The 11,483-nt window shown below is 42.4% G+C and overlaps 1 protein-coding gene across 3 annotated transcripts; it reads right to left on the bottom strand.

Moving 5' to 3' along the window:
• Positions 1-8,061: 8,061 nt before the first annotated feature.
• LOC124305128 (popeye domain-containing protein 3-like) lies at positions 8,062-10,884 on the bottom strand. Of its 3 annotated transcripts, none has more exons than XM_046764207.1 (8): positions 10,707-10,884; positions 10,190-10,324; positions 9,930-10,111; positions 9,605-9,844; positions 9,388-9,540; positions 9,060-9,225; positions 8,815-8,989; positions 8,062-8,746 (listed from the first exon to the last, which is right to left on the bottom strand). In XM_046764207.1, exons 1-8 carry the CDS (start codon positions 10,762-10,764, stop codon positions 8,731-8,733), a joined length of 1,125 nt encoding a protein of 374 aa, XP_046620163.1. In that variant the 5' UTR covers positions 10,765-10,884; the 3' UTR covers positions 8,062-8,730. The 3 variants fall into 3 exon arrangements, with proteins under 3 accessions (XP_046620163.1, XP_046620177.1, XP_046620170.1); XM_046764221.1 differs by having other exon boundaries at positions 9,081-9,225; XM_046764214.1 differs by having other exon boundaries at positions 8,062-8,989.
• Positions 10,885-11,483: the final 599 nt, after the last annotated feature.

The raw sequence follows: 11,483 nt of genomic DNA, 5'->3' as shown, positions 1-11,483 counted from the left end.
AGAAATATAAAACCTGGAACAAACACACAAGAATTCAATCCAGCGATACGATGAACATCGATCGTGACTGTTTCAAAGAGCGATCTTGATGCCGTTGTATAGTACCATCTGGTCTGCACAGGAAAAAAAAACCATAAACCAAGACTATATTGAGAGGTGAAGGTTTATCATCGCCCGTATAAAGTAGTCGTCTACTAGGCCCCTACACTAAGTAATTGACTCGGGGAAATCAATGGGTAACGGCGTATACTTCGTGGGTCTAGACTACGTATGGACATTGCACCTGGACAATACCATCGCATCGCAGACAACGTTCATCGGGCAATGATCAACTTCGAGCTATACGACGCCTCGTTTAAAGCTATAAGCTACCTACATCACGCTGGAGTATAAGATGGATCAAAAAATCATTTTTTGCACGTTTCTTCGCACTGGCTCCCGAAATCTTGTGCAACGGAATGTTCGAAATTCCGCATCATTTTTGTATTTACTGAATTATGATTAAAAAATTATTTCAAACATGTACATTCATGTAATTGTTATGATTATTATGATTTCCCGTCCTTTAACTTACCTACTCCAAAATCTCTTTTACCCACCATCCGAAACTGGTTTCTTTTTCAGAGTTTTCTACAACGGTTAACATCTGCTAGTAGTAAACTCCACTGTGCAGTCAGCCTTTAGCAGCGATTCCGTTTCGGGGAACGCCTTTCGCCTGCACGATGCACTTTGATTTTTGTCTATTATTAAACACGTATACGTATCTCATAGACACCACCTTCGTGACACCACACCTCACTGGCCATCTAATTGGCAAATTGAAATAGTGACTAGTGAGATTCCGGGAATTATATTCAACTCGCATTCATGCACATCGATATTTTCTCAGCTTAGAACGCCGTGAAAGATCTCCAAATGACAATTGCTACTGGACATATGTAATCCAATTTAATAACTGGAGTTCCCATTTTTTCTTTTTTTTTTTTTTTCTTTTTTTTGCTGTTCCTTTCAACACACCTCATCCTCGTCTGGATAAATTTGAATACCTTGGTGCTCGTTGTAACGAGATACTGATCGCGATGTCATAATATCTGGCTATTCTCGAGCCAGTCGATATTGTAATTACTGACAAGCAGGGGGGCGCTGCTAATACTCAAGACTCGAGTCGACAGACGGCAGCACGCTAATTACAATAAAATCTGCTGTCACGTTCAACCCGTACTAATCATCTTACCACCGTTTTCGAGTTATCGGACGGGATGTCTCTGAACGTATAATGATATAAATTTTAAAAACGATCGATCCGACCTTCGGTACACTGTCAAGCAGTGGTTGAGGAACGCCATATATCCTTATCTCATCTTATAGCCGTGCTTAGTTTTCGATCACTCAAAGCACCTTGAGACCTGTAAGATACATTTTAACCGTCCTAAAGTAGAAATGTACGTGCGATGCGAGCGCAGTAGTAATTCTCGTTCTGGTCAGCCCTGAGTCACCCGAACTTCGGTGGAATCGGGAATAAAGCCAAATGAGCACGGCGATGTGGAGGTGATAAAAAATAATGGTGCTCCTTACAGAAGAGCCGCAAACTAGATTCGGCTGTAACAATAATGCACTTTTTGCACAATATTTTTTTAAGGTATTGTGGTTAGCTATATCGGAGTCTGACGGTAGTCGTTCAAAAAGAAACTCACAGTTTATCGCGGATCGAAGGATTTCGAGTAGTTTAGCGGCTTGCAACTAAATAATCGCGGAGATGACGATGCGTATCGGCAAAATCTACATTGTGAATAATCGATGAAGTGCGTGACAACAAATTAGTCTTGATTATACAAACTGTTCTGGGGCACGCAAATTTCGCGATTTTTTTATCAGCTGAATGTAGATAAGTTTAAGTCGCTGTGTGTAAGATTGAAGGAGTCGGTTATTCAGTTTGAATGTGACAATAATAGTGTGGTTCTACTCGACCTCTGGCCGATACGAATAATAAGAAAAATGCGTGTTCAATGGTGCAACGGAGATTAGCGAGCCGAAACACGCAGCGTGTGTCTTGCTCTACTATCGCAAATCTCTTCGCGGTAAAATATACTCGTATTTGAATAGCTCCACTTGAAACAGCTCGCGCTACGTGAAACAATACGAGAAACGTTTCAGCGAAGCACATATGGACCGCGGATTACGCCGTAATTTATTCCGATAATAAAAGCAAAATTCTAAATTCAGGACGAAACGGTTTAACGCAATAAAACGCTCGATCAGCGAGAGGGAATCCATTTCTAGAAACACCGACACTGGAAAACCAATTGCGCTTTAACTTAATTCCATATTTATAATACTGTGCATATTTATATCTCGCAAACTTTTGATCCACGCTGAAATAACGCTACGCGAGTCATTGGGGAGGCTTGATTTGATTTATCCAGCTTAAACTTATCCAGGTGATTTTGGGAATGGAGAAAATTCTTTGAAAATTTTCAGAGTTCAACGGTTTCTACATGAGATAGAATTTTTATGATCAATAAAAAGTACAAGAGCGGAATTTTCTCCAACAGATGTGGAACTTCAAGCGCAATATTATTATTTCTCATCGTAGTCACGACGGCGAGTTAGTTATGAATTAATGAGTAGACAGACAAGACTTAAGTTGCAATCGTCAGAACTGGGAAATGATACCTTCACGTGTAGTCGGTTGCATCAGTTAGTAGTATACAAGATTATATTTCCGTCCCGTTCGATTAATTTTTTTATCATCCCGCTTCAAAGTTCGAATCATTAGTCGTACTTTTTCATTTTCCTCAAAGTCATGCACTTTATTACCCGATATACTTCAGGTCGAATCGATTTATAGACGTTTCAGAAATTTCAGTAACGACTGCAGTTCGATTCTGGTGAGGGAAATCGGGCTAGCATCAGTCGACCTAATATGAACGGATCGTTGTCCAGCATCGACAACCAGACCAAAAGTTTCGCACGTGATTGTGGCCGCTTATTACAAATCTTTAAACTGCAGAAAAATTCTATCGCGTCGTACGCGTCCCTGAAGAGGAAATTGAATCTGAGTGATACGAAAACGCCCTTCAAGTTACTTCTGAAAGCTTTGAGGAGATGTTTTACGACTGAATAATTCTGGACTTGAAAAGGTTGACTTCTTGCATCTTGGGTCAAACAAAGTCATTTCGATAGGTTCACTCGCGCCAAATTAGGCGGCGGTTACAGAATTTCCAATCACGGATATCTGCGTTGCAAGAATTTGTGTCGAACGCGCTTCGTCGACGTAGGTATACCTATTCGGTTGAGGAAATATGGCAACGAGTATCCGAACTCGTGTCTGTACGCGTTACGAGTGTTTGATCGACGGCCTAAATTCTCTTGTATCCTTCCGACCCCGATTTCAGCGAAAATACAATCTCTATTCGACCCAGGAGTCGGTTCGTGATCTAGCTAGGCCGGATGGTGCCACGACGATCATCCGTCTGTAATGAAACTTAATTTGATGAATCGTCCATCCAGGAATAATTTACCAAGGCAATTAACCCCTGAATAATTATCTTCGCGCAAAACACGACAAAGGCGCCGTTATGTATATACGTTCGGTAGGTATAGAAGCGGTGGAAATATATGTATGTTGCATTATCCATTCCTTAGAGATATTGGTTTACGGTAACGCGGCCTCGAGTATAGGGCAGGCATAGCTAATATCAGAAGATTGATCTGCGGAAAGCAAAGGCCGTACACTATCCGCAAGTGTAATAATCATAGCTCGGCGCGATCCGGCAGCCCCAGCTATTCCAGCTCTTGCACTTCCTCTTCCAGCCTTCAAGGTATTCTTCGGATCTATTACTTCCCCCGCTTCAAGCTCTTCGATTCTATTTTCGCGCTCCAACTTCCGTTCGACCTCGCTGCAGGCTCTATATCGATGTATACGTATAAGCTCACACGTACGAACCCTGCGCGTATATGAATCATCTCTAATATCGCCGTCAATCCTCATATTTTTCTTTTATTCCCTCTTTTTCGGGAGAGATTTCTTTTCTCCGTTCTATCTGAATTCTCCTCTCTATTTACTGTTCAACGTTTCTTCCTGTTATTTTAACCATTTGTTCTATCTGTTCTTTCAATTGTTCTCACTCTTCACGGATAAAGTAATCGGTTTTGACAATACTCCGCGTCTTCAAAAGCATCTTAACACTGTACATGGAATTATTCGTTAAATTTAAAACTTTTAGTTATATGAGTTATACAAAATAATTTCTTTGATGTAAAAGTTTTCATCAAAGATTCAATTAATTGCAAATTTGCGAATAAGCTTGCGATCGAAAATTAATATACAAAGGGTAGGACATTATAAATATCAAGCAATCAATGTGTATAACAAAAAATTCAAATAACCATGTATTATACGAGCAAACAAAGCGGCGATTTGCATGAAAGAAACCGTATCATCGTTGTTCAACCGCCTATAACGAACGAACTATTTCGATAAGAGACGCAAAGTCACGTTTTTTTAACATGCGTATTTGGATACATAAAGCCACGCATGCCGTTATATTTTGGATATCGGAAATAAGATACGGATGAAAAATTTGAGTGTGGGAAACTTGCCGAAGGCCAGCCGATTAGGAAGTATTTTATTTTCATCCTGAAATAAGTGTGCATGGAATGAATACAGCGCAACGCTACCGGCTGCCAAGAAATATACGCGAGAGAAAATCAGCGCGTTCGTATAGCGGAAAAACCTTTTCTTCTGGATGCACATAGGTATCGAATATTATACGACAGGGATATTTCCGGTCTAAATGCCGATCTTTCCGCTGACCTATAGTGACGTAAAAATGAGGGGCCGCGGTAAACGGCCAGTTTACAATAAGCGTCGAATTCGAAACGTGACTCCTAAAAACTACCGGATTCGCGGTCGATGTTTCCCTCGCCGAGTCAAGCCCCAGATTCGTAGGTTTCCGCTTCCACGATCGTCTCGGTGTACATAAAGATCCGAAGGAACTCGGGCGAGCTCGGGCAAAAGCGTCGACAGGAAATTCAAACGCTCGTCGTTGAGGTGTTTTCGCACGGGGAGGAACAGCTTCTTCGAAACCCCGTGAAATTTCCACCAAGGAGAATGAAACCGTGGCAACGATCTCGGATTCACTTATTATTTCAAGTCACACGCTATTTGAAAGTTCAGCGAGTTCAATAACGAGCTGCAGCACCGGAGGGTGGAATGGAATCGACTGGAAGACAACAGAAATACTTCAGACCCTTCAAAGAGCAATTAAAGTGAACGTACGGAAGAAAAGGCTGGAAACCATCCGATCCAATTCGCGTCTATATCATCCAGATTGACGTATAAGATCGTAGGTGATCCGAAACAAGTCGGCGCCGATCACTCGCGTCACTGCAGCAGACGCTTTCGTCCGGTACCATTTTCATTTTTCATTTCAATACCTCCCGCTCCCTGGGTGGTCGAGAAGATTATTTTTCCCCTACAGTGTGTTTCGTGACAGGGAGAGAGTCCTTTGTCGGAGAGAAAGTGTCACCTGTTATACCTGGAATCGATAAGGAACCAAGACGCGGGTGTTTCGAGGCGTGAGGTAACCCGTCCGTGTCGTCATCGGACCAAATCCATACGACTGGGTAAACCAGAAATTTCACGTGCTTCGAATTCAATTTCTCTAATTCAGGAACCCCGGCATGAGGTAATCACTCTCTGAGTAGCACGTGAATTTTTCACCGTGATCAAGGATCTCGCGTTCCCATGACGCAGCTTGCAGCTTTCGAGCCACACGCGATAAGTCGAGCTTTTTGCTCTTCGTATACCCGAGGCGCCGATTATGTGATCGGTGTATACCTATAGACATGTATGCCGAGGATGTGCGGGACTCACTGCGTGTTTTCTGTGAGCGAAACAAATGTTTGCTCGCGAGTTCTCGTCTTATAGGCGCGCGTTGTACGTATCGAGGCATCCCCGTGTAACCAATGAGGAATCTGGGCTGTGTGTTTACGTTAGCTACCAAGTCTGAGCTTTGACTTTGATTGATGGATTCCGAGGTCGTTAAAGGGTAAATAGGCTGACGCGCTGGCTTCGCTGATCTGGGGAATATTTTAAAGGCGTGCAATTTCGCAGGGAGGGTCCCACCCCAGGGACAATTCGCCCAACCCTCGTGTCGCGGGGGCGGCGGTCTCTGCCACCCAATTAATTAAAAGTAACAATTAAAATTCTGAGGTACCCCTTGAAAGTTTGCTCTGACTTGGAACGAGTTGTTTGTTTCTTTTTTTTTCCCCCATTTTAATTTCTCTTTTATCGATGGACCGAGCGATCGAATCGACTAGCTATTCATCAAATTTTTCGGCCTCCTCACCGACGGATTCTATTCTTCTCTCTCTCATTCTTCAAACACTCTGCAGGGCAAAAGTGCAACGAAGCGAATACGAGGGGGGTTGTTTGCTCGAATAGCGATGAGGTACAAAAATAAGCAACCCTCGATGCCCACGTTTCCATGAATCGATGTAATTTATGCAGAACAGAAGGAGGCCAGGCCAATTTCATTTTACGAGCTACGATTTACCCCGACAAATCGGAGATTCGTGTCCACCTAGTTGAGCGGGATTATGTAAAAGTTTCGTGGAAATGTGCGACACCGTGTTGTGCTCACGTGTGTGTATAAAATCGGTGTACGTGTTACGGTTAAGGCCTTACCTCCTCATGTGTTCCACGGTCTCGATCCAATCGAACATATAATTTAACTCACGAAAAAAATCTGATCGAACTAGAGTCTAGACGATAATCAAAACTGCTGGAAATAATTGTTCGGAACTTGCGTGAATTTTTGGCCAGATGCTTATTTTACCCGAGGAAACGGTTTGTACAAATCAGATAATTCAATTCTATTACCCCGTCGTAAAGTTCTGCTAATTCCCGTTCGAAGAGATTAAGCTCTTCAAATTTTATCTAGCATGGAAATTACAAAACCCGTGGTGTACCTCACCGAGGTATAGTTTATTTGAAGAATAATTTCGCATTCCATATTACGTGCCGCTGCTAAAGGGTGCAATAAATCTTTTCGTAATGAACATTTACGATTTTCCTTTATGCCAAGAGCACTGCACTCCATGAAAAATCGTTGATAATACCCCTAGGAAGGGTAAGTACTCGAGAAATCCAACAGCAGGCATAATACTGACACAAGAAGATTTCCATACACAACGTTCGATGCCCTCTTTACCGATTTGAAATCTGTATTTTCATCTCTTCGCATAAAATGGGAAACGAAAAGGTGAGAATAAAGTATAGGCCCGATACTAACCATCGCATATTTGTTTGCTGCAGAAAATTAGCAAGCCTGTGTTTTCGTGGCTTACACGAATCGTTGTAGAAACTTGGTGTACCGCCAAGTGCGCCGATTTCGGGAGACGATTTTTAAATTTGGATCCTTGCCACGTCGTCGTCGTTGTATTACAAAAACTTATATCGCGGTTCTCCGAGCTCGTTTAAACACTTGAAACACTTTACAGCGTTCAACGGACTTGTTATCTCAGGCTGCATATCCGACGGTAAAGAAGTTAATCGCGTGTTTCTAAAAACTAGGCGGAATGATGCAGGCGCCCTAGATTCCCAGTCTTTCACTCTCGTGACAATAGCCGCCGCCACCGTCGTGACGAATCCGTTATCTGGTAAAGTCGAGTAGCTTTGATAATCCTCTCGTGATTTACTGATGATAATCTCGCGTGCACTATTCTCTCGCTTCCCTCTTCAAAACCATTTAGATGAAGTAAAGTACGAAACACTGTTTAGTACTTATTTACAAATAGAACACTGCGTTCAACAGTGTCTCACAGTTGCGTGAGAATTGTCCATTTTCTAAATTCGAACCGAATAGCGCGCAAGGAAAAGATCGTTAGATTGTAACTTCGAATCGTTCTATTATATTTTTAATAGAAGTTTCGTTACCCAGTCGTTGATATTCGATTAGACCGGTATTATGGGTTGTTTCGCCTGTTCCTGAGTTAGCAGACGAACCTTATTTTTGATATGTATTTTGACGCTTTTGCCGAGGAAAAGCTCGTTAATAATAAGAAGAATATAGATATCTTAACGTCTGTATACATAAATGAGGTAATTATTATATATGTGTGCGAGTGATTCGATATACTGCTATATGTAAATAATATATTGTACAATCTTAATGAAACTTAACAACGATCGATCAATTCTTAAAATTAAATCGTATAAATTTCGTTATTGCTATATTTATAATTTATCCATTGTTCAAGCACGGCTCTAGTCTCACTAAATCTGTCACCTGTCATCCGTAGCAAAAGTATCTTCACTACAAAACGCATTATACGTGCCATAATTATATAACACTAGCACACAAAGTGTAAAACATTTATTACTTGTGGTATCCGTGCAACAGCTGCAGGAATCTAGCTCGTTCTTCTAACCGCCGTACGTGTCACTCCAAAAGCGTAATATGCTAGGATATGGTTAAACAATCAACAGCCAACTATTCAATCGCCAAATCTACAAACTCCGAAATTCAACGAACCTCTACCTCCGCTCTTGCTAATATCGCCGAACACGCATCATTCAAACGTTTCAACACTCCAACTCAACGTCTTTCAACATTCTACATTTTCATTTGAATCGAGGATGAAATGCTCTCTCATTGTCAGAGTAAACTTAACCCTGTAAGGAGAGTACCTTCATTGCCACGGGAAGCCATTTCAAACCGTTGTCTAGCTGAACTGGAAGCTGAAAAATAAAAAAGCAGAGTCACCGCGGTCACTGCGTGAGACAACCAGGATTCCTCCGCGACTTACTCTTCGTCTATCACCTCGCAGCTGTGATATTTGCTGGATGTATCAAGCCAGCTTTCTACTCCGCTGGAAGCGAGATCGTCGCAGGAAGGGAACTCTGGAAGAGGCTCCATGCTCGGAGCGCCTTTCTTCGTCAAATTATTTCCCACGGCACGATCCTTCGGCTTCGCACCACCGACTGAAATATTCATACAATAACGTCTGTGCAGAGGAATTAGATACTACCGGAAAGGAACAGGCGACCAGACCATCGACTGGAGAGTGTTTACCGTTGTTGGACGCCAGCTTCGTTTCTTTGCGGCGAATCAAGGCCTGTCTCGATCCCCTCGGGCTTCTGTACTCCCCGCCGATACCCAAACCAGCACTGATGCTGGGGAGTCGAATGTCCAGATGCGAACCCTTGTCCGTAACGATCTGAACGAAGTTTAAAATGAGTGACGGTCGTGTCATTAAAACTAAAGTGTCGCGGTGACGATGATCATTTGGGTTGAAGTAGGATCGATAACTCTTATAGTCGAGGGAGAATCGCGTTCGTCCTTCACCGTCTGGAGAATAATATTTTCCCTGCGAACTCACTTTGTTGTTCATTGCATAGAGCTTGGTGGCGATGTCCCTGGCTACGAGAGTTGTGAGAACGGTAGCAAGGTAAGCCTCCTTCACGAGAAGATACTCCAATGCAGTTCTCTGCCAAAACAAATACCTGCAAGAGCTTGCCGCGACTATCGATACCTGGAGAAATAATCGGTTGTATTTGAAAAATATGGAGAAGAGGCGAGCTGGATTACACTTTTACCTTAAATTTCTCGTCGACCGATGCTCGAGAGCTTTCGAATTCCGGCGAGTCGAGAAATTCGCAGGGTAAAATCGGGTGCAGGAAGTTGGAGTCGCTCAGCACGTTCACCTTGCCGTTCAGAAGAAGACCCAATCTGTCTGTCCTCGTTAAATTTTGCATCGCATAAGCCTCGCCGGCGTGCAATGACATTATTGTAGCAAATTCCGGCGAGACTAATCGTTTGAATTGAAGTCTGGAGACCTGTTTTTAAACAAGAATACCCAAGAGTAGAATAATTCGATGGTAATATCAGGCGAAACCAAAAATTTTGTGAAAATATTCTCACCTTGAAGGGGTAAAATAACGTGTGGTAGGCTTCTTCCAATTCAGGGTCAAACCTGATCGGCCTCATTCGATACACAATGTAAACTAGCTGTCCTATGTTCAAAACCAAGAAGCTGAAATTCCAGGAGAAGATGTCAGGGGCGCAAATAACGTGCCAAGCCCATCCGGAAAATAGTATAAATCCTGGAAGCGATATATTCAAGTGACTGCATCGCATTCAGCCATGGTTACGGGGAACTTTTTTTTATGTAAAAAACTTACCGACTATCAGAACAGAGTGCATGAAGAGTATTCCCTTCTTCGAAGACGGTGCGGAGTAGGACAAGGCGAAGCAAAAATTTGCCAATTGAAAGAGGATGTGCTGCGGCTGTTGCCACAGACACATAGCGGCGTTTCCTGGAAAAATTAATTAACGATTAGTCAACAACGGACGGACCGTTTAAACGTTTTTCCAGCTTAAAGCACAAAAATTAAATTGTGGAGTCAGAGGCTTCAGCTACGTCTGCTTTTACTTCTGACAATGAGCTGCTGAAACGTGTGTATATAACCTGAATAATCTTCATTCAGGGTATAACGAAAATAACATGCATAGTGAATTGATCGACATCAATTAAGCTGACGCTACTATATCGCTGCAGTACAATAATAAAGGAGCGAAACGAGTTCGCTCGGCAAGGGAAATGAGACGAATGTATCCTGACGTAAGCCTTGACAAAGCTTTAAGAAGCCGATTGTAAGGCCAAACGAAAAGGTACAAAGTGCGCAAATTTTCACTCACCATAATGTCCTGTTGTGTTATACGAAGGTAAAGGATCATGTCCCAATCCAGGACTCATTTTGCACAAAATGACAAAGAAATAAAAAAAAATAACCGGCTTTACACCTTATTATGCCATTCGGTAGTGAAAGGTTTGTTTTGATCGGACGCTAGGGTGAACCAACCACCCTTGGCGAGGGCGCAGTCGACGTCGAAACGCGCATGTTCGAGTCACCCGAAATCGATTCACCACCCGGTTAGTTCCCGCGGCACCCGTAGGTCCTGAGCCATTTTTCAACCCTCTCCGTGTATCGCATGGTAATGCTGCTTTTCGCTAATCCTAGTAGCCCACTCCCTGTACAGATGGAGTTTAAGTGCGCTATCAATCAGACCCGACTCCCACGCACGGATGCGATAAATAGCGATACTACTGATCGCTGGTTGAACGAAAGGCATTCTCTGAAGATCACAAAAAAATTGAAAGCATTTTCACGGCGCCCTGCTGAATTTTTTCAAAACACTGTCGTCCTACACTCAGCTTTTCCGAATCTCAATGGAATGGTTGGAGCAAGATCAAGGTTTTTTTTATGTAGATTGATTTACTCACGGCTCTATAAGCATGGTAATCTGACGTGTGTAAGTAATAAATTACCCATGTCAAGTAGGTTCTGTGAGAATTGAAATTGTCTCAAAAATATTAAATTCTGTACAAATTCAGTCCTTCTCTCCCTTATTTACTGAATAAAATGTAAATACGGACTATGATCCGAATTAAATCGTTGTATGGATTCATGAAAT

This window comes from Neodiprion virginianus, chromosome 1, assembly GCF_021901495.1.
Source record: "Neodiprion virginianus isolate iyNeoVirg1 chromosome 1, iyNeoVirg1.1, whole genome shotgun sequence".
In the NCBI taxonomy this organism is placed as follows: Eukaryota; Metazoa; Arthropoda; class Insecta; order Hymenoptera; family Diprionidae; genus Neodiprion; species Neodiprion virginianus.
Note: the sequence above shows the minus strand (reverse complement) of the source record. Positions and strands in the feature narration are given on the sequence as shown.

Coding starts and splice junctions, on each gene's coding strand:
- LOC124305128 (XM_046764207.1), bottom strand. CDS start 10,764: ATGAGTCCTGGATTGGGACATGATCCTTTACCTTCGTATAACACAACA. Junction 10,325..10,706: donor TAACACAACAGGACATTATG/GTGAGTGAAAAT, acceptor TAATTTTTCCAG/GAAACGCCGCTATGTGTCTG. Junction 9,845..9,929: donor CGTTATTTTACCCCTTCAAG/GTGAGAATATTT, acceptor GTTTAAAAACAG/GTCTCCAGACTTCAATTCAA.